The sequence below is a fragment of the Macaca thibetana genome, chromosome 3, assembly GCF_024542745.1.
Source record: "Macaca thibetana thibetana isolate TM-01 chromosome 3, ASM2454274v1, whole genome shotgun sequence".
In the NCBI taxonomy this organism is placed as follows: Eukaryota; Metazoa; Chordata; class Mammalia; order Primates; family Cercopithecidae; genus Macaca; species Macaca thibetana.
Genome location: NC_065580.1, coordinates 115,914,373 through 115,934,878, shown reverse-complemented (window position 1 = coordinate 115,934,878; position 20,506 = coordinate 115,914,373). Strand labels below are relative to the sequence as shown.

General features: G+C 46.3%; 1 protein-coding gene across 4 annotated transcripts in view; it reads right to left on the bottom strand.

The window, feature by feature from the left end:
* Window positions 1-20,506, bottom strand: part of ADCY1 (adenylate cyclase 1) — a 148,741-nt gene that overhangs the window by 30,396 nt on the left and 97,839 nt on the right. For all 4 annotated transcript variants that reach the window (XR_007724071.1, XR_007724072.1, XM_050783368.1 and 1 more), the window contains exons 9-14: window positions 13,234-13,428; window positions 13,034-13,131; window positions 11,451-11,535; window positions 6,022-6,111; window positions 4,832-5,085; window positions 4,397-4,523 (exon numbers count right to left, since the gene is read on the bottom strand). Coding sequence is in view for 2 of the 4 variants with exons in the window: in XM_050783368.1 (XP_050639325.1) it covers window positions 4,397-4,523; window positions 4,832-5,085; window positions 6,022-6,111; window positions 11,451-11,535; window positions 13,034-13,131; window positions 13,234-13,428 (849 nt within the window). In the remaining 2 variants the exon portion in view is untranslated. The remainder of the gene's footprint in view (window positions 1-4,396; window positions 4,524-4,831; window positions 5,086-6,021; window positions 6,112-11,450; window positions 11,536-13,033; window positions 13,132-13,233; window positions 13,429-20,506) is intronic.

Sequence of the window (20,506 nt, the reverse complement as noted above, 5' to 3'; positions counted from 1 at the left end):
CCATGTCAACCCAGATGAGAGAAAATGTCTCTCCCAGAAGTATCCCTCAACTGGAAGAGTCACAGCCAAGGCCCAACTCTGCTGTCTGAGAGAGAAGCCAATCAGGCACCCTAGTAAATAACCTAGAAACCCTAGATCTCATGGGCCCAGGCTGTTCCAATCGTTCTAGCTCATCCCAAGTCCATTCTTCTCAAGCTCTGAGTAGGTTTTTGCGACTAAAAGATCTGAACCCGAGAGGCCAGCTGACGGCTGGGTCAACATATCCTCTCAGACCAGCCAGCTGGATCACCCTGGATAGCCAGCCGGAGCCAAACTAAGACCAAATTCAGCAACACAGCCCATCATAAAGAGGCTCTTTTCCCATTACCTGGTGTGGCTTTAGCAAACTGCAGCTGGCCAGATCTCCCTTCTAGGGCAAGTATGTGCTGTATCTGCAGTCCATTCCCCACCGGTTCTGTCCCAGGGAGGCTAGTCCAAGGACTCTACCAACAGGGTCCTGGGCCTCCTACTTCCGGCCAGGTTTGGCCAATGGGGAGCAGGAGCAGGAGCAGGGGCCAGTAGCGAGGGAGAAGAGCATTCCCGGTTCTTCTTGGCATGGTTGCTGCGGACTGGCTGTGTCTCTCGGCTGAAGGTGGTGAATCCTGTCAGGCAGCCCTCCCTTTTCCCTGATTCTAGGGCCCGTTCCCACTGTGGCTGCCCCGGGTGCCACATCAGCCTGGGGCACTCCTGTGCCTGCCCCTGTCTTTCAAATAGTCCAAGCATCATCAGGGCTCCTGAACTCACCCCGTTAGAGTGTGCCCTCTGCTGTCAGCCCAGGCTGTGATACATGTACAGCCCCCTGGAGACCCACTCTGCACCCTCACTTGATGGCCAACTGTGGCCAGACTCCATACGACCACTTCTGAGGTGCCCTCCTGCCAACCCCTGATCATGCAAGTTGCTTTCCTCAGGGCCCCTGTGAGTCACAGGACTCCCACCTGCCTCCTGGGCTCTGTGTCACACTCCACTGTCAGACCACCTTTGGAGACAGGGATCAGGGCCTATCGTCCTCCCTTTGCAGCTCTACTGCCCACAGGGGGCCTAGAGGGAGCAATGGCCCCTGTGATTGGGCTCTGACTCCTCTTACAGTTTTTGCTGAAGAACTCCCTCTTTCTGCCATGTTCCTTGTCCCTTTCCCCTCAACCCCATCCCTCATCCTCCCGTAGCTGAATCTGAAGCATCGCACAAGGCCCAGAGAAACACTGGCTCTTGTCCAGTATGCCTGGCTTTGCTTCCTCACAAACCCACTGTGGCCGCAGTCAGGCCTTCTGGTGTGAGCACTCACTTCCCGCCACAGCCTGCATTCCTCTGGTGATAAGTCAGATTCAGATGTTGATACGGTTTGGGTACCTGTCCCCGCCAAATATCATGCTGAAATGTAATCCTAGTGTTGGAGGTGGGGTCTGGTGGGAGGTGTGTGGGTCATGGAGGCGGATCCCTCATGGCTTGGTGCTATCCTCACGATAGAGTTTTCGCCATAGTCAAGAGTTCTCGCATGATCCGGTTGTTTTAAAGTGTGTGGCACCTTCCCCCACAACCCCTTGCTCCTGCTCTCACCATGTGACATGTATGTTCACGCTTTGCCTTCTGCTATGAGTAAAAGCTCCCTGAAGCCTTCCCAGAAGGCAAGCAGATGCTGGTGCCTGTTGGTACGGCCTGTAGAACTGTGAGCCAATTAAACCTCTTTTCTTTATAAATTACCCAGTCTCAGATATTCCTTTATAGCAGTGCAAGAACAGCTTAATGCAGATGTATTTATGCCCCCACCAGGGTCCCCTCCCACTCCACAGCAGGAGTTAGGGCCTGTTCTGTCCAGACAGCCCTGCTGACAGCAAGCCAACCACACAGCAGCACTTCCCCAGGAGGGGTCAAAGGGCGAGGATTCTCAGCAACCCCCGCCCACTCCGGAACCTGGAATTCAGGAATGCAGTGAAGACAGCGCCAGATCATGAGTCCCTCGGGAATCTGGGTCTTCTCCACCTGCAAGGCTAGCTCAGAGCTCCATCTAGTAGGATACAGGAATGTCTTCTGCCCAGAACAGGCACTAACTTAATACACAGGCTGAAGAATAAATGAAATGGGAAAATCCACAGACGGGGTAGACTGGTAGTTGCGTAGGGTTTGGGGGTTGAGGAGAAATGGGGAGTGTTAACTGATGAGGATGGGTTTCTTTTGACAGAGATAAAAATATTATAATATTGATTATAGTAATGGTTGCAGAACTGTGAGTATACTGAAAACCACTGTTCACTAAACAAGTGAATTGTGTTATGTGAAATATATGTCAACAAAGCTATTATACAGCGAAGGAAAAAATAAGCCATGTTTTTCACCAAGCATTTGTGAACACATGTATATAGATACACATACAGACTGTGTGTGTGTGTGTGTGTGTGATGTATGTATATGTTCTTTCTTTTGCTTCCTCAAACCAACAACCTAATTTCCATCACTTTAAATATGCATCCTGCCCTGTCATGCTGACATAAACCCACTGAGATGCTTCTGTCTTTTCCAGATGAATAAAACTAGAGGAAACAACTGTGTTCATTTTTTTTCATGAGTGATAACTTGCCTCCGGATGCTCCTCACGCCTACCCTTCACCCTACTCTAACCCTCCCTCCCAGAAAGAGATCCCCCAAAAAATGGCTCACCACAGAGTAACAGGCTGCCAGACAAAGGGCTGCTCAGCCTCACCAAGCACCTACTTTGCACAAGGCCTGTGGCCAAGGACATCAGGAAGAGAATTTCAGTTATTTCTTGCACACCTGGATTAGGGTTCTCACCCCATTTTACTGCTGAAGCAGAAAGACAGCTTGACCTATCACTGGTTAAAGTCACACAGACCCTACATGGAGTTGCCGGAATTCAGGACGAGGACTACCTGATGCCAGGCCCAACCTTTGTCACCCCTGCTACTGCTGACCAGGGTTTTGGTCACTTAACTGCATGGCTTGATGCCCAGTCAGCCTCAGGAACAAAGACAAGAAGTTGACAGGCTTCCCGACTCCAGCAGCAAGCTGGTCCTGCTCCCACAGTGAGCCCTCAGCTGGTCCTGGCCACGCTTCCTCCTGGCCACCCTCTGGGCTGTGCCTGTCTCGTGTCTGCACCCCAACTCTGGGCAGTGCCTGCCTTCAGTACTGGCTGCAGAGTAGGCCTAGGGTGAAAATGCTCCTGTCCCGCCTGGCCCCAGACACAGCGCTCTCCACGGGTTCAGAGCCTACCCAAAGGTCACACAGATGGCAGCTAGATCCCAGCTCAGCCACCTTCTGGCTGCCTGACTCTGGCATGTTACTTTAGTGGCCCCTGCTTTCTTGTCTGTAATTCCAGCTCCTAGGCAGTGCTGTTCTGAACACTGAATGAGATCAAATAGCTCCAACAGTGAAGAGCTATTCTAAAGGTGTCAAAATAAGACTATCTCTTGCTAAAGCTGATATTCATCAGCCTTCATTCCCGATTTTCAGGGGAGGAAACCTAGGAGGAGCAATTTTCCCAGGGTGAAACAGTTTGCAAATCCCACAAATGGGATTTGAACCCAGGTAACCTGGTCCTGAATGCTTGTCCGGAGGCCTGTGGAGTATGGAGTTGGTGTGAAGATGCTCACACCAGCCCCCACACGCTGCCTTGGCCCCTGGCCATGGGGTGGACACAGGTACGCCCCTGCTGTGGCTCTGCGGCAGGAACTCAAGGTGAATATCTGGCAGTCACTGCCAGGATCATGTCCAAACAGAAAGCTACCTACTGACTTCAGGAAAGCGTTACTCCTCTCCAGCCTTGTACCCAGATGTTCGGGACCTGAGGCCAGCTCACATGTTTGTTACCCCATGGAGTCTCCCAAAGAGGGGTGCTTATGCCTCTTGCATCAGAATTTCCCACAGGGTACATGTCAAAATATAGACGTCCAGCCCCCACCTGCTGACCTACTAAATTTGGAGTAGGTGGTGAGAGTTTTGGCATTTTCTTGTGTTTCCCAATGACCCCGATGAGACCTGCTGCCACCACGCAGCCCTGCAGAGGCTGAGCCCCTCTGCACCACCACTGCACACACTGTTCAGGGAAGCGGGACTCACTGCCTCGAGAAAGAGCCGCACTCTGACCATCAGGCAGGTCTCCATCACATGCACCCCACAACCTTCTGAACTGTCTTCCCACAGGGTGTGGCTCCCACTCCCTGCACCCCCCAGCACAGGTTTCCTCCATCCCCGGACAGTGCCTGGCCTTGCACGCTGCTGAGGAGGGCCCTTTGAAGGCCATACGGTGTGTGGGTGTCTGCAGCAGCCCCCGCCAGATGCTTGCTGGAGGCTGCTTCCTCCTCCAAATCCCCCACCACCAGAAAGCAGAAAGGGCTCGTCTTGCCTGTGCGGCCCAGAGGTAGTCCAGCCTCAGCCTGATGTCCACCTGCCTGGCATGCAGGGCCAGCGCACAGGAGAAGAGCAGGATGGCCACAATCGGCTCATAGCTGCGCCCGGAGACGGCACCACCCCTGGGGGAAGATGAGGAAGAAAAGCCAAGTGAGTGCCGAGCTTCCAGGGCAAGACTCTGCCACCAAACCCAAGAACCGTTCAGAGTGACCCTCAGGTGGTGACACCCAAAAACAGCTTGCTGGCATTTACCTTGGCCAAGAATCACTTGCTAGAACTTGGGTTGAAGAGAAACCGTCACCAAACTAAAAAAATGGTATACAATTCATCTTGACTAGTTCTGAAATCAGAAGCTTATAATGCATATCTATACACACAGATTCAGTAGCACCTCTGCTTAGGCCTTTTTCTCTAGGAGCCACACACTTACCCAGTCCTGGTGTATCCGCTGAGCTCCAGTACGAGGATGTAGGACGTGGTGAGCCCGGACAGCAGGATCATTTTTGGCAAGGAGGACACCCGAAAAAATATGGCTAGCGGGAGGGTGCCCACCAGGCAGCAGAGCAGGGCATGGTGCGTAGACTCGCAGGGCAGGGTGGGCAGGGCTGTGCGCTGGCCCCCGGATGAAAGGACCACCAGGGAACTGTTGGGCTTGGAGCTCCAGGCCCAGGGCAGGCAGCCCACCTGGGAAGGGAGGGGTCACAGGGGCTTAGGGGAGGGCGGGTGAGGACCTGCAGCCTCTAAGCATGGTCAGGTGTCCCTCTTCAAGTAGGTCTCCCAAGGTTTTGCTCTGAGACCCACCCCCAGTGCCACCACACCAAGCTGCAGACCTCATGGCAACTCGCAGCACTTAAAGGCTCCCCACTGGTTGCCAGAGCAGGCAAGAGGCTCCAGGGAGGACCAGGTGGGATCAGCCCTGCCTGCTCCCCAGCCCAGCGCCTCCAACCTGCTACTCCTGCCCCCAGTTCCAACCTGTTCCTCCTGCCCCAGCTCCAACCTGTTCCTCCTGTCCCCAGCTCTGTCCTGTTCCTCCTGCCCCCAGCTCTATCCTGTTCCTCCTGCCCCCAGCTCTGTCCTGTTAATCATGCCCCCAGCTCTATCCTATTCCTCCTGCCCCCAGCTCTATCCTATTCCTCCTGCCCCCAGCTCTGTACTGTTCCTCCTGCCTCCAGCTCCGTCCTGTTACTCCTGCCTTCTTCTATCCTGTTACTCCTGCCCCACTTCTATCCTGTTACTCCCACTACAAACTCCATCCTGTTACTCCTGCCCATTTCAATCCTTTCACTCCAACCCCCAGTTCCATCCTGTTCCTCCTGGCCCAGCTTCATCCTGTTACTGCTGCCCAGCTCCATCCTGTTCCTCCTGCCCTGTCCTGTTTTTCCACGCTGCTTCTGTCCTCTGCACTGTATGAAGAAGCCAGGCTCCTTTCACCAGGGAGAGTTTGCATTTTCCTCTGCTAAGTCAAGTCTCTTGTTCCCTCGCTTCTCGGGGCCCCACGCCTGTTCCAGAGGTCTCTGCTGAACTCCCTGTCTCCGCAGCCCTGGGTCCTGGCCTCTGGGCTGCTCCTCCATGCCATGCCCTCTCCCACGCCAGTGCATGCTGCAAGCTGGAGATGCTCACCACACATCCTTGGGCTACTGAGTAGATTAAGACCACTATGAAAATACACAGGACAGTGCGAATCTGAATCGTCAGGCACCCTGGAAAACACTGAATAAGAAATGTTAATTAGAAAATACCCTCTGATTACCAAGGTGAGTCACGTGCACAGTTAATACCTCCTACAGTGGAATGTGCAGATGACCTGCAAGCCGCTAGGTCCACACCCGTTATTCACCCTCCTCACAGGTCTCTTGGCTGTTTTCATTTGTTTATTCTCCCAGGTGAAAAGCTTGCCAAAGTTAAAATAAGTCTTTAAATTACAAAGAATAATACTTCCCTTCCTTCCACCCGCATTGTAACTTTGATTGGCACTGAAGTGAACTGGATAGATTAACTTGGTATTTTCATTATATTGAATTCTTCCATTTCAGAAATGGTACAAATTTCCATTCATTTGTGTCTTCTTTGATATGCTCTAAATACATTTTATTATTTTGCTCACATAGGCTTTATAGAGTTCTTAAGTTATTAGAAATTTTATTTTAAATCTATTTATTATAAAGACATTTTGAAATCATCAAAAAGTGATTTCATGGATAAAAGTAAGAAGTCCTTTTTACACTTAACACTTCTGAAAGTATAAATATAAACTAAAATTAACACCCACAGGGGCCTTACAGAAAACAACTCACCCTGCTAGAGTCCCCGACTAGCTGGGGTGCCCTTGGCGGGCTACACGGTTATTCCCTCAACCCCCACATGAAGTCAGATCATTACTATCTCTGCTCTACAGTTGAGAAAAAGGTGGCACAACTGCCACCCAGTCCAGTATCACTGCTTCTATGGAAAAGGACAGGGCAGTGTGTCCCAACTCACCCAGCTGGTGGGTTATGGATCTGGGATCCAGTTCTAGGTTTCCTAAGTCCCAAGAGACCACTGGGTATTTCACCAACCCAGTGGTCTCTGCTGATCTCAGAAGAACTGCTGCTCTGCAGCGGTGTGAGGCTCAAACACTTTACTGACCATGGCTCACTGCACTTCCCTCCCGGTCCCATCTTGGCCTCTGGGCAAGACGCGGGGGCAAGTCCTTGATCCTCACTGCAGCCTCCCATCATCTGCTTTCCCCACTTCCACCTGGTGTGAGCTCGGTGTTCTAAGGGAGGCCACCAGAGCCACTGGCACGGCCCCATGCAGGAGCCATACCACAGGCCTGGGAACAAGATTTTGGAGCAAGATCCTGCCATCTTTTGCAGGTAACTATTCTCCTTTTGAGAAATGCTCTTGGCTTGCTGCTGGGCCTAAGTAGAGCCTGAACCCTTACCTGTGGGCCACCAAGTTACCGTATGACCTGAGCTGCCCATCATGAACTGGGTGTTACCTGACCCACCAAGCCATAAAGTTAGGTGTGAACAGCAGCCCTCCATCATCCAATATAAGTGCTAATATATATGATCAGCTCCGAGCAGACCCTTAAGGCACAAGTAAGTGACATGACAAAGTGGCCCCAATGACCATAGTCCACAGTCCTGCTACCCTGCCTTCTCTCTCCCAGCCTGCACCTATGGCCTCATGGGGAGCTCCCTCTGATTAGGTGACAGAGTAAGAGAAGCTCAGGCCTTGTGGTAGCTGCAACACTTCAGTCCATGTGACACAGCCCTGAGGGACAATGGTGAAGGGAAATCCTCTCAGTGGGCAGAACTTTGGGCAGTTGTCCTGGGTGGGCACTTTGCTTCCAAGGAGAAATGGCGAGATGTACAGTCATACACTGATTCATGAGCTGTGGACAACGGTTTGGTTGGATGGTCTGGGAGTTGGGAAAGACATGGTTGGAAAATTAGTGACAAGGGGGTCTGGGGAAAAAGTATGTAGATAAACCTCTCCGAGTGGGTGAAAAATGTTAAGATACTTTGTCCCATGTAAACGTTCGCGAAAGGGTGACCTCAGCAGGGGAGAATTCGAATCCAGTGGATAGGACGACCCCTACTGTGGACACCAGTCACTCTATTTCCTCAGCCACTCCTGTCATCCCAGTGGGCTCATGGACAAAGTGGCCATGGTGGCACTTCGGGAGATGATGTCACCTGAGGATGAGAGGGAGAAAAAGCAGGCACCATTTCCTGACCGTCTGCACTCACGGGGGCTAGAATGAAGCCCTTGGGCCGTCTCTGGTGGTGCTGCACTCCCCTCTGTGCGGCGAGGCTCCCTTCCCCCCAACTTAAGGATCTCTGCCAAGGTTCTCTCTTTTCTTCAAAGTCATCTTGTTTAACTCGAGTATCATAACTGGAGGAAATCTTCCTTCCACCACCTCCCACCTTCCACACCTTGGCTTGGGGACCTATGATGGGATGTGGCCTCTACCCTAGCCAGCCTTGGGTGCACGCAACACGCTCCTGAGCCTGTCCCATCCGCCTCCCTTAGAGCTCTAGGAAGACGAGAAGGAGGATAAGGAAAACGGGGCTTAAATGCAGGTCCGGAAAACAGGGCTTAAATGCAGGTCCGTGAGCACCAGGCCAGGGTGGGAGGAGTGCGAGCAGCTTATCTGAGGCACACCCAGCCACCTTGTGGACCACATCGTGCCCACGTCCCCAGGGTCCTGCCAAGGGCCTCTGAATGTGCCTGACGCCTTGACCTCAGCCTGCCCCACCTGCAGCACCCGGGGTCCAGCCAGTGTGCACCTCCCAGGCTTCCTCCTCTCCTCTGCCCGCTCCTGATGTTCTCCAGCCCAGCCATCCAAACCTCAGCCTGCAACCCGGACAGAAAAAGTCCACATCCTGCCCCAGATATTCCCTTTCAACTCTCAGCAGGACCCTTGGGTCAACTCTGCCGCCCTCCACAGATGACAAAGACGGACTCTGCATGCCCTCCCCACTGTTAAGACGGACAGGATTAGGCACCTCCCCACCCTGATTCCCAGGATGAACTCCACCCACTGCCCCACCCCCACTCAGCCTTCTCTGTCTCATCTGACTTCAGAACACACCAACTGAGCGTGTGCTTGCCAGGCCCTGCTCCACAGACTGTACAAATGAGCTCACTGACTCCTCATGTCAAGCCAGTGAGGTGGGGGCCATCATCACCGCCATTTCACAGAGGGCAACCCTGGGCCCAGAGAACTGGAGCCCAAGCCTGGAGTTGGCACATCCCCGACGGATGGGGATGGGGAAGCCAGACAGGGGTGAAGATCCCAAGGGGCCATGGAGCTGCCACACTGCCCTGGGCACCCTGGCTCTGGACACTGTCAATGTCAGGGAGGGAAACATTTCTACTCAGCCTTCTTGGGGATGTGTTCTGGAACTAACTCTGTCTGCATGACCCGCCACATCCACTCAGGCCACAATGGCCTTCTGCTGGGTGGCCCTGACCTACCCCCTGCTGGCCTCCTGCAAACCTCCCTCACCTCCATCCCCACAGCCATTCGCACAGGCCTCTTCTCTGGCCTAGGGTCAGCAGGGATGCTCAGAGCCCAGTGCAGACCCTGTGAACAGGAGCCTAAACACTTGTGATTCAATCAAACCCTGACCCAGTACACACTGGCTGTGAGCTGAATCCCCTCTCCTGTCCTAGCTGACAAGTCTGGGTGCTCAGTCTCTGCTCTGCTTCCTCCACATCAGCTGTAAGCACCACTGATGGTGCTCCCAGGAAAGCTGGACCCCCACTGCTTTTCGAGCCTGGCACTTCCAAACCGCATACTTAGGAAAAAAACGCTCTATGCTCGCTCACAGAAGAGGGTGAGAAGGGAGAGTGAATATTCAGAAGGAAAGGAGCTAGTGGCATCCAAGGCAGAGTTCACCAAGAGAACAAAACACTGGAATACAGAAGAAGCTTCATGGGATAACTGCAGGCTAGCCTCTTTTAATGTCGGCACCTGGAAGCATTCTGGCCAAAGTTCCCAGCCATGAGGGCAGCTCCCTTATTAACAAAAGGGGGATGATGTCTCAGTGCCCCACTTCCACAGATCGTGTGTTTTTTAGAACCAAGGGGTTTCTAAATTTGAATATTATTTTTATGGACAGATTGGGTGCAGATTTTGCTTCCTGTTTTCATGAGCACATCCCTTAGCCTGCCTGAGCCTGCTTTCCTCACATGGGGGAAAGGGGCTGACCCGTCTCACCACCTGGCTTGCGAGGTTCTCGTGGAGTCACAGAAAGCAGTGTACATCCACTCACAAGAACCAGTATTCCTGGGCTGGGACCTCTGACCAGAGCTTTCCAGGCCGGTGCATTCCTTGGCTTCGGCTTTGTGGTCACTCTTCTTGCCCAGTGGCTTTTCACATTTTCTGCATATCTTACACTATTTGTACACCATCGGGTAGGCACACTGGTTCCCACCATTGAGGACAAAGGAATAGGCTTTAAAAACTGTCATCCATCTATCCTGCATTCACTTGAAATTATATGAAAAACAGCAATCTTACTTGAAGTGGTAAATTTTAAAATTTGCCAAACCAAATGTCACTTAATCTATAAAAGTCTAAGAAACAGGAATGAAGTTTTAATAGTTAGCATTTTTTAAATTTAAAAACTCAAGATAGTACCTATGAATAATGACAAAGTTAAATAAATGAAACTATATTTAATCTTTTCAAAAAGTTGCTGTTTTCAATAATTATGCAAAAATAACACTGGGTCTGCCAGAAGTGACACCCCGGGGTCGGCTGAGGGAAACGAGCCGTTTAGAAATGAAGGTGGGAAATGTGATGAAGGAATGAAGGCTTAGGAACTACAGAGTCCTCCCAAGTGAGCCACAGATAGTACAAGGCTGCAAAGCTCAGGTCTTTCCTGCAATAGCCCACAGGACAAAGCAGATGAGGCATCAGGGCCCAGATAGCACAATGTTCCTGGAAAATGTCACCCCTCTCCAAAGTCTGCGACATAAACGCAGAATAAGCATCCCTCTTCTGTCCTGCTGCTAGACTCTCCATTCCAGAACAGGATCGGTATCTTGTGCTCATTTGTTTAATCAGTACCAATCACCAGTCTATTGTGCCCGCCGGGCATACTCCCAGAGGAGTGCATTGTGCCCAGTGCAGAACTGGGTCTTCATGAGCATGTGCTATGTGAGCAGACTCTTTCTTCCTGTCGAGGCAGATAAGGGAACCGAACTGCCTCCCCCAACCCACCCCATTCCACCCCATCCCACCCAGTGGGCAGGCAGAGGCCACCCACATACCTGAACCAGGTGAAGTGCAGGTAGAGGACACAGGCCACCCACATACCTGAACCAGGTGATATGCAGGTACAGGACACAGGACACCCCACCCACATACCTGATCAAGTGATATGTAGGTACAGGACACAGGCCACACACATACCTGAACCAGGTGATATGCAGGTACAGGACACAGGACACCCACATACCTGACCAAGTGATATGTAGGTACAGGACACAGGCCACCCACATACCTGACCAGGTGATATGCAGGTAGAGGACATGGGCCACTCACATACCTGGACCCGGGTGATGTGCAGGTACAGGACACAGGCCACCAGGAAGCAGATGCAGAATACTAGCAGGAGCAGGACGGCCACACTCCTGGGGGACAGAAAACATGAGGGTCACTGATAGGTGGGGATCAGGAGAGGTGGACCCAAGAGATGGCTGAGAATTGGCCCCTCCCTCCACATCCCCTGTGCCCTCAGGAGGAAGCAGCATCGTTAACCTGGATGCCTGCCACTCAGGTCTTTGGGGACTGACACAGCTGGTTCTCTTTTTTAGGAGAGGGCCTGCCACTCGGGTCTCTGGGGACTGACATGGCTGGTTCTCTTTTTTAGGAAAGGGCATCTGGGGTTCCTGAGTGAGAAGGGGGCCCCTCCTGAGTTGACCTCCCACTTCTCCTACCCCCACCGCAGAGATCTAGCTTAGGCTGAGAATCACTGAACTTTTCTGGAAGCCTTTTTCCTCATGATGGAAAGACAGGAGTTTCCCCGACTTTGCAGAGCTATTCTCTAGCTGGGCTTTGTCTGGGAAGGACGTTTTTAGAAAACGCTTAAATCCCAAACAGGCCCAGGAGGCAGGCTGCTGAGTTCAGTGTCTGTGGGCTGGGCAGGATGCAGAGCACCCAGGGCTGAGCTCCCTCCTCCTCCGCAGGTGTGGGGTGGCCTCCATGCGCTTTCAAACTCAGAGGAGGTAGTATTCCCGTAGGTAGCTTTTATTAAGAGATGAGTACGCCTGAAAGTAAAGTGGCAAGTACAGACCTAGTGGTGTCTTTCTTGCAAAAACATAAAAAACAAATAAAAGCTGCCAAACTCACATTGACTTATATGATGTTTAAATGTTATTTAAATTACTGTTTTTCTTCCTTTTAAGAGGCCACTTTTCCTGATTTTAAGTTTTTGAAAATAACATAGATCTAGAAGCCAATGAGCTCATTCAGTGCCATTTCTTCTCAAAAGTTATTGTTATTATTATTATTATTTTTAGAGACAAGGTCTCACTAGGTCATCCAGGCTGGAGTGTAGTGGTGAGATCATAGCTCACTGCAGCCTTAGACTCCTGAGTTCAAGGCATCCTCCTGCCTCTGCTTCCTGAGTAGCTGGGACTACAAGCAAGTGCTACCATGTCCGGCTAATTATTATTATTATTATTATTTTTTGTAGAGATAGAGTGTTGCTATATTGCTCAGGTTGGTCTCGAACTACTGGCCTCAAATAATCCTCCTGCTTCAGCCTCCCAAAGTGCCGGGGTTACAGGCATGAGCCACTACACCCAGCCGAAAGCTATTATTACAGCAATGGTGTATGTTGCATAGATGAAAAAACATGAAACTATGTGGTGTCTTAGAATTAAGTAAACTCAGAATTTAAAAATGGAAAGTGACCAGTCCCATGCCATATGCCATCAAGGCTTGTTACACTACTGACACGAGAAAATGAGGAAATGATGGCTGGCTAATGTCTTCCCCGAAATGTTGAGCACATTGGGACAGTAACTGTGGGAGACGAAGCTTGAGCACATAACAGAAATACAATCACGAACCCCAGAAACCAGGACTTCTTGTTGAGTTCCTCACCTTGTTGACAGAAATACTCACTGTGGGAATATTAGAAGGTAGACAAGGCCAAATAAGGCAGCCAGGATGAGGGTGAGAACAACAGCGCTGGTGAAATACTCGTCCTGAAGCTGGTGGTACTGTGTAAGAGAGAAGTCAATCCATCATGGCTGAAGGCTTCCTCCAGCCACGCAGCGCCTTCGCAAGCAGCACCAGTGGAGCCGAAAACCAGAGTTGCTTACCTTTTGCTCCCGTTCGACATGTTTGTACTTCAGGGTAAAGAAGTTCAGGTCTGCCATCTCCAGCTCTGTCTGGCGGGCTTCTAAGAGGCGGCTGATGTACCTGTTGACACGAGTGCCCGGGGTGGTGTAGACAACGTTGGTAGAAAAAGATGAGCGGTTTCTGAGTTTTTCTGAGGCTGTTCTCAACGCCCTCCGCTGGAGCCATCATGGAAATAAAGGAATATCATCAAATTCTCCACTTACTGAAGAAAAGCACCTGTACTCTCCCTCCAGCCTGATCTGCTGCAGGGTAGGGTCGGGTTTGGGAATCTGACATTTAATAATCATGGCTCTGCCCTGCTGGTGGTGAGATGGCAGGTGAGTCATCTCAGCAGCCAGTGTTGGGGTTCCCACACCTGTAAAGGGGGTTTTATGGCCCCTGCGTGATGGCATGGCAGCAAGGATTACGTGATTAAACACGTGTGCAGTGCGGAGAACAGCACTCAGTAAGAGCAGGTTCCTAAACTCATAAAACCCCAACACATGCAGAAAGAGATGCCCCAGAGTTACAAGAGCAGGAGTCCCACCCCCTCCTTCTAAGACAGAGAAACGGTGGCAAAAGGAGTGGCTTCACCAATCTCTCACTCTGGCCAGGGCTGATGGGAACAGAGAGTGAGCCTCTCTTCCACAGCTTCCACATGTCACATGAGGGATTCAAGAAAGCACCCATTTGCCAAAAGGAAAGTAGAGTCTAATTTAAAACCACTTGCCATCAGCTCACTATCAGTGCTTCATAAACAGAACCTCTGGTACTTAACACACTTGAGAAGAAAATAAGAATATTAAAACAGGCTAGCCATGCGGTTCCAGAAAAGATGAAATGAACACACTTGTTTTTATTCCTACTGAGTGGTAAAAACACTGACAATACATACAAAATAAACACATAGACTGTGAAAGGTGGAAAGAAGGGGGTGATCTCAGGGACCTTGCAACTCAAAGGAAAACAGTGTGGGGTGGGTGGTGTCCGTTGGGGTTTCTTTCTGCCTTATTTATCCCAGACTAGAAACCAGAGAAGCCGGCATCCAAAAACTTTTTTAAAGTGCCCCCCACACAAAAGCCTGTTCTTTCCAGCCAAAAAAAAAAAGGCAACCTAGCAAAACAGAAAACTTTTAGACAATACCACCCTATTGTAGCCAAAGACCATTAAAAAAAAAAAAATCTGTGCCCCCAGCTCCACCCAGGCCAGCAAAGACCATGTGGGGAGCCTCGACTTTGATCTTTATTAGGCTGTGAGGAGGCACACCCAAGGCCCCACTGACACAGTGCCAGAGAAACTTGAATAGGGAGTGGAGATGTTTGTCTCCACTGAGTGGTAATGAGCTCCCACTTGCATTGTCAGTGGAGGCCAAACAAGGAATCTGAACATTCATATCTACTCAACGGTAACAAGGTGCCAGGTGTCACCTTGGTGCCAAATGCCAGGCTGTCATGGAGGATGAGTAGGAAACCTGGAATTCCACCTGCACTGCCCCAATGCTGTAAAGTCTGAAGAGATTTCAATAGGGTTCAGAGTATCACAACATAATACCCAAATGTCTAGGATATGAAAAAAAAAAAAATTCGTAATATCAAACTTTAAAAAATGTCAACTTGAATGAGAAAGACAATCAACAGATACTAACTTCAAGATGATAGAGCTGTTAAAATTATCTGACAAGGATTTTAAAGCAGTCATTATAAAAATGCTTCAATAAGTAATTATGGATACACCTGAAACAAATTATAGAAAGTCTCAGAATAAAAGAAAGCATAAGAAAGAACAGATAAAAATTACAGACCTGAAAAATTACAGACCTGAAAAATACAATAATCAAAATTTAAAATCCAATGGATGAGCTGAACTGCAGACTGAAGTGCACAGAGTAAAGAATTCCTGACCTAGAAGACAGAGCCACAGAAATTATCCAATCTGAACAATGAAAAGAAACCAGACTTTAAAAAAAAAAAAAAAAAAACAGAGCCTTTGGAACTGTGGAACTAAAATGGAAGCTTTAACATTCATTCATGTCATCAGAGTCCCAGAAGGAAGAAAAAGGGTATGAGACTGGACAAATATTAAAAGAAATAATAGCAGAAAATGTCCCAAGTTTGGCAAAAGATATAAATCTACAGATTGAAGTAAGTGAGAAAATCTCAAACAGGGCAAACTCAAAGAAACAGATGCCAACACACATCACAATTAACTTCCAAGAACAAAAGACAAAGGGAAATTCTTGAAAGCAGCATGAGAAAACTGATATCTGATTTTTTGGGGGGAGGGGAAGAAATTAGAATGATAGTGTCATTTCTTCAGAAACCATGGAAGCCAGAAAAAAGTGGGAAAACATTTGTCAAGTGCTCAAGAACCGTCAACCCAGAATTCAATATCTAGCAAAATTATACTTCAGAAGTGAAAAAAAATTATAATATTTTTAGATAAAGGAAAGTTGAAAGACTTTATAATCAACCTAAGAATAGCAAAAAGAAATTCTTGAAACAAAAAAAAGAAAATAGTAAAAGAAGGAATGTTGGAACATCACGAAGACAAATAACAGAAAGGATAAAAATGTGGGTAAATACAATATACTTTCCTTCTTCTCTTGAATTTTCTACATGTTTTCTGGTGGAACCAAAGATTATGAATTGTCTGATATATATAGAGGAAATATTTGTGACATTTATGTTATAAATGGGGAAGGATAAAGGGACTTAAAGAGAGGTAAGGTTTCTACACTAAACTTGTTAAAATGTTGACATCAGTAGGCTGTAATGTTATGTAAAAATAATATATATCTAGATAAACCACAAAAAATTGTATGCAACAAGACGCACTATATATAAATCAAAATGGAATTCTAAAAATTGCTCACATAAACCACAGCAACATAGGAAAAAAAACAGAAATAAAAACAGAAGGTACAAACAGAAAACAAAAAATAAGTTAAACAGCAGACTTACCCATAACATATCAATAATTGCATTAAGTGTAGATATTCTAAATATACCAATTAAAAGAGGCTGTACTAAATGATTTAACAAATATGATCCAAATATATGCTGTCTAAAGAAACTCACTTCAAATATAGCAATATATGCAGGTTGAAATTAATAGAATAGAAATTATACATCGTGCAAACTTTAAAGAAAGTAGGAGTGGCTGTAGTGGTAACAGAAAAAGTAGATATCAGAGCAAAAAATATTTACCAGGGATAGAGAGAGACATTACAAACTGATTAAAGAGTCAATGTAAAAGGAAGACATAGAAGTCCTAAATGTGTATGCATAAAACAATAGAAATTTCAATCACACGAAGCCAAAACTGATAGAATTTAAGGAGAAAGAGCTAGGCGCGGTGGCTCACGCCTGTAATCCCAGCACTTTGGGAGGCCAAGGCAGGTGGATCACAAGGTTAGGAGTTCAAGACCAGCCTGGCCAAAATGGTGAAACTCCGCCTCTACTAAAAATACAAAAATTAGCTGGACATGGTGGAGGGCGCCTGTAATCCCAGCTACTCGAGAGGCTGAGGCAGAGAATTGCTCGAACCCAGGAGGCAGAGGTTGCAGTGAGCTGAGATCGCGCCACTGCATTCCAGCCTGGGTGACAGAGAGAGATTCCGTCAAAAAAAAAAAAAAGAAAAAAATAAGAGAGAGAGAATTTAAGGAGAAATAAACAAATTCTCAATTACAGTTGGAGATGCCAACATCTCTCTTGAACAATCAGTAGGACAACTAGACATAAAATAAGCTAAGACATCATCAAACAACAAGATCTAATTGACATTTATAAAATACTCCATGCAACAATGGCAGAATACATTCTTTTCAGGTACCCAAGAGTATGTATTAAGAGACCTTGGCCATAAAACAAAACTCAACAAATTTAAAACAATTGAAATCATACACATCATGTACTCTCAGACCAAAACAGAGTCAAACTAAAACTAGTAAGTTAGATAACAGGAAAATTTCCAAGCATTTCTAAATAAGCCATAGGTCAAAGGGGAAGTCTCAAGGAAGAAAAAAAATACAGACATATATATATACTCATCTGAATGAACATATGCCAAAATCTACGGGATGCAGCTAAAGCAGTGCTGAAAGCTAATTAATAGTACTAAATACCTATATAAGAAAAAAGAAAAAGTCTCAAATCGATAATTTAATTGCCATGTTAACAAACTAGAAAAAGAAATGCAAAATAGACTCAAAGCTAACTGTAGAAAGGAAATAACAAAGAGAAGAATTCAATAAAAAGAAAAAAAAAAAAAAAAAAAGAGAAAATCAATGAAACCAAAAGCTGGTTCTTTGAAAATATCAATAAAGTTGGCAAATCACTGCAAGGCTGAAAAATAGGAGTGAAAAGACACTAACAAATTTAGAAATAAAATGAAATTTTACTACATACTGTGCAGGCATCAAAAGGTTAATGAAGGAATATTATAAACAACTCTACACACATAAATTTGACAACTTAGATCAAATGAACTATTCTTTGAAACACAACTACCACAACTCATCCAACATAAAGGGTAAATTGAAAAATCCTATAATTTCTAAAGAAATTGACTTTATAATTTAAAAATTCCTGAAGAAGTAACCTCCATGCCCAGATGGTTTCACTGACAAATTCTAGCAAATGTTTAAAGAATTAGCACCAGTTTTAAACAATCTCTTCCAGAAAATAGAAGAGGAAGCAACACTTCCCAAGTCACTTTATAAAGTCAGTATTACCCTGATACCAACACTAGACAAAGATAGTACAAAAGAGAAAACTAAGATAGTACAAAAGAGGAAACTACAGGCCAATATCCCTCATGGATGTAGATATAAAACAATCTAACAAAATATTAGCAAATAAAATTCAGCAAATTCGAATTTTATAGAATAAACAATTATAGGGATGAAAGGCTGGTTAAATACTTGAACATCAATGTAACCACCAGATGAACTGGTTAAAGAGGAAAGTCAATTGATACAGAAAAATCATTTGACAAAATTCAATACCCATTCATGATAAAAATTATCAGAAAACTAGGAATTGAGGGGGAACTTCTCCAACTTGATTAAGAACATCTACTAAATGCCTGTAGCTAACATCATACTTAATCATGAAAGACAGAACGCATTCCTTCTATGATCTGGATAAAGTACATGATGTTGGTTCTCACCACTTCTATTCAACACAGTGCTAAAAACCCCAGTCAGTGCAATAAGGCAAAGGAAGTAAACGGCATACAGATGGGAAAGAAAGAAAATTGTCTCTAGTTTCAGATGACATAATGATCTACATGGAAAATCCCAAGGAATATATATATATACACACACACATATATATATACACACACACACACACACATATATATATATATAATCTCCTAGAACAAATTAGTGAGTTCTACAGGGTGACAGTATAAAAGATAAACATAAAAAAATGGTACTTCTTTATACTAGTGATGTAAAAAGGAAGACCAATATTAAAATGTAGTATCATTTATAATCACTGAGAAAAATGAAATACAAGATGTAAATCTAACAAAACATGGCGAGATCTCGTATGCTGAACACCTCACAATGCTGATGAAAGGAATCAAAGAAAATCTGAACAAATGAAGAGGCATACCACATTCATGCAAACAGAAAGGAAAAGGGACTAGAATAGCCCACTTTTCTTTAAAACAATAAAGTAAGAAGAATCACTGTACCTGATTTTAAGACTTATACAACTACATTAATCAAGACAGTATGGTGTTGGCAGACAGACAGATAAATAGATAAATGGAACAGAATAGAGAACCCAGAAATAGCCTCACATAAGTATGGCCAACTGACTTTTGACAAAAGTTCAAAAGCAATTCAATGAAGGAGGGATAGCTTCTCAGCAAATGGTGCTGGAGCAACCAGATATCCATAAGCAAAAATAAAATCTAAAAAATAAGTGAAACTTACACCTTATAAAAAATGAACTCAAAATGGATCATAGATTTAACTATTAAATGTAAAACTGTAAGATTCTTAGAGTAAAATGTATGTCAAAATTTGGGGACTTGGGCTATGTAAAAGGTTTTTAGATATGACACCAAAAACATGAATCATAAAAGAGAAAAATCAATACATTGGTTATCTTCAAAACTGAAAACATCTGTTCTATGAAAAGACAAGCTACAGACTGAGAGAAAATAATTGCAAACCACATCTCTAACAAAAGAATCATTTCTAGAATATACCATGAACTCTCGAAAATGAACAGCACAAAAAAAATCAAATAATCCAATTAGAAAGCAGACAAAAGACATGAACAGACAGTTCACCAAAAGGCAAGAGAACATATGGATAAAAAATGAGCACATGAATAGATGCTCAACATCCGTAGCCATCAGTGAAATGCAAAAATAAAATCACAGTGAAGTATCACAACATACTTATTAGAATAGCTATATTTAAGAGAGAGAGAGAGAGAGAGAGAACACCAAATGCTGGTGAGGATGCAGAGGAACTGGATCCTTCATACACTGGGGATGCGGATATAAAATAGACACTCTGGAAAACAGTTCGGCAGTTTATGAAAAAAAATCTAAACATGACCCATCAATCACACATCTGGGCATCTATCCTAGAAGAGTTAACGTGTATGTGCACACAAAATTTCACACAGCAATGTTTATGGCACCTTTATTTGTGAAAGTTAAATACTGGAAACAGAAATGTCCTTCAACAAGCAAATGGCTGAACAAACAGTGGTCTATCCATACCATGAAGGACTATTTAGCAATGAAAGGAAGGCCCTATTAACACACACAACTTGGATGGATCCCAAGGGCATAATGCTAGATGAAGAAAAAGCCAACTTCAGAGATCACATACTGTATGATTCCATTGAAAGGGATGATTCCAGGTAAAAACCTCCATATTCAAGGGGAAACTTTGTCCTGAAGCTGGAGATGAGGAAACCATGCTCAGAGTCCTTGCCAGTGCAAATCTCTGCTGCACCCAGTAGCTTTTTCATTGCCCATTCAGGCTACAACCCCAGACAAGCAGACCTTGACTTGAGTCTCCTGCCGGTCACTGGTTATTTACCTGAGGTTGGGCTTGTTCAGAAGACCAATGGTCAGTATCAACTGCTCCCTGGTCTGATAGTTCTGAGAGTTCACGTGAAAGGTTGATGGACACAGATCCACCTTGAGGTCAGGGCTGACGGACACATGTCCAGCCTTAAGTCGGGGTGGATGGACATGGGTCCACCCTCCAGTTGGGGC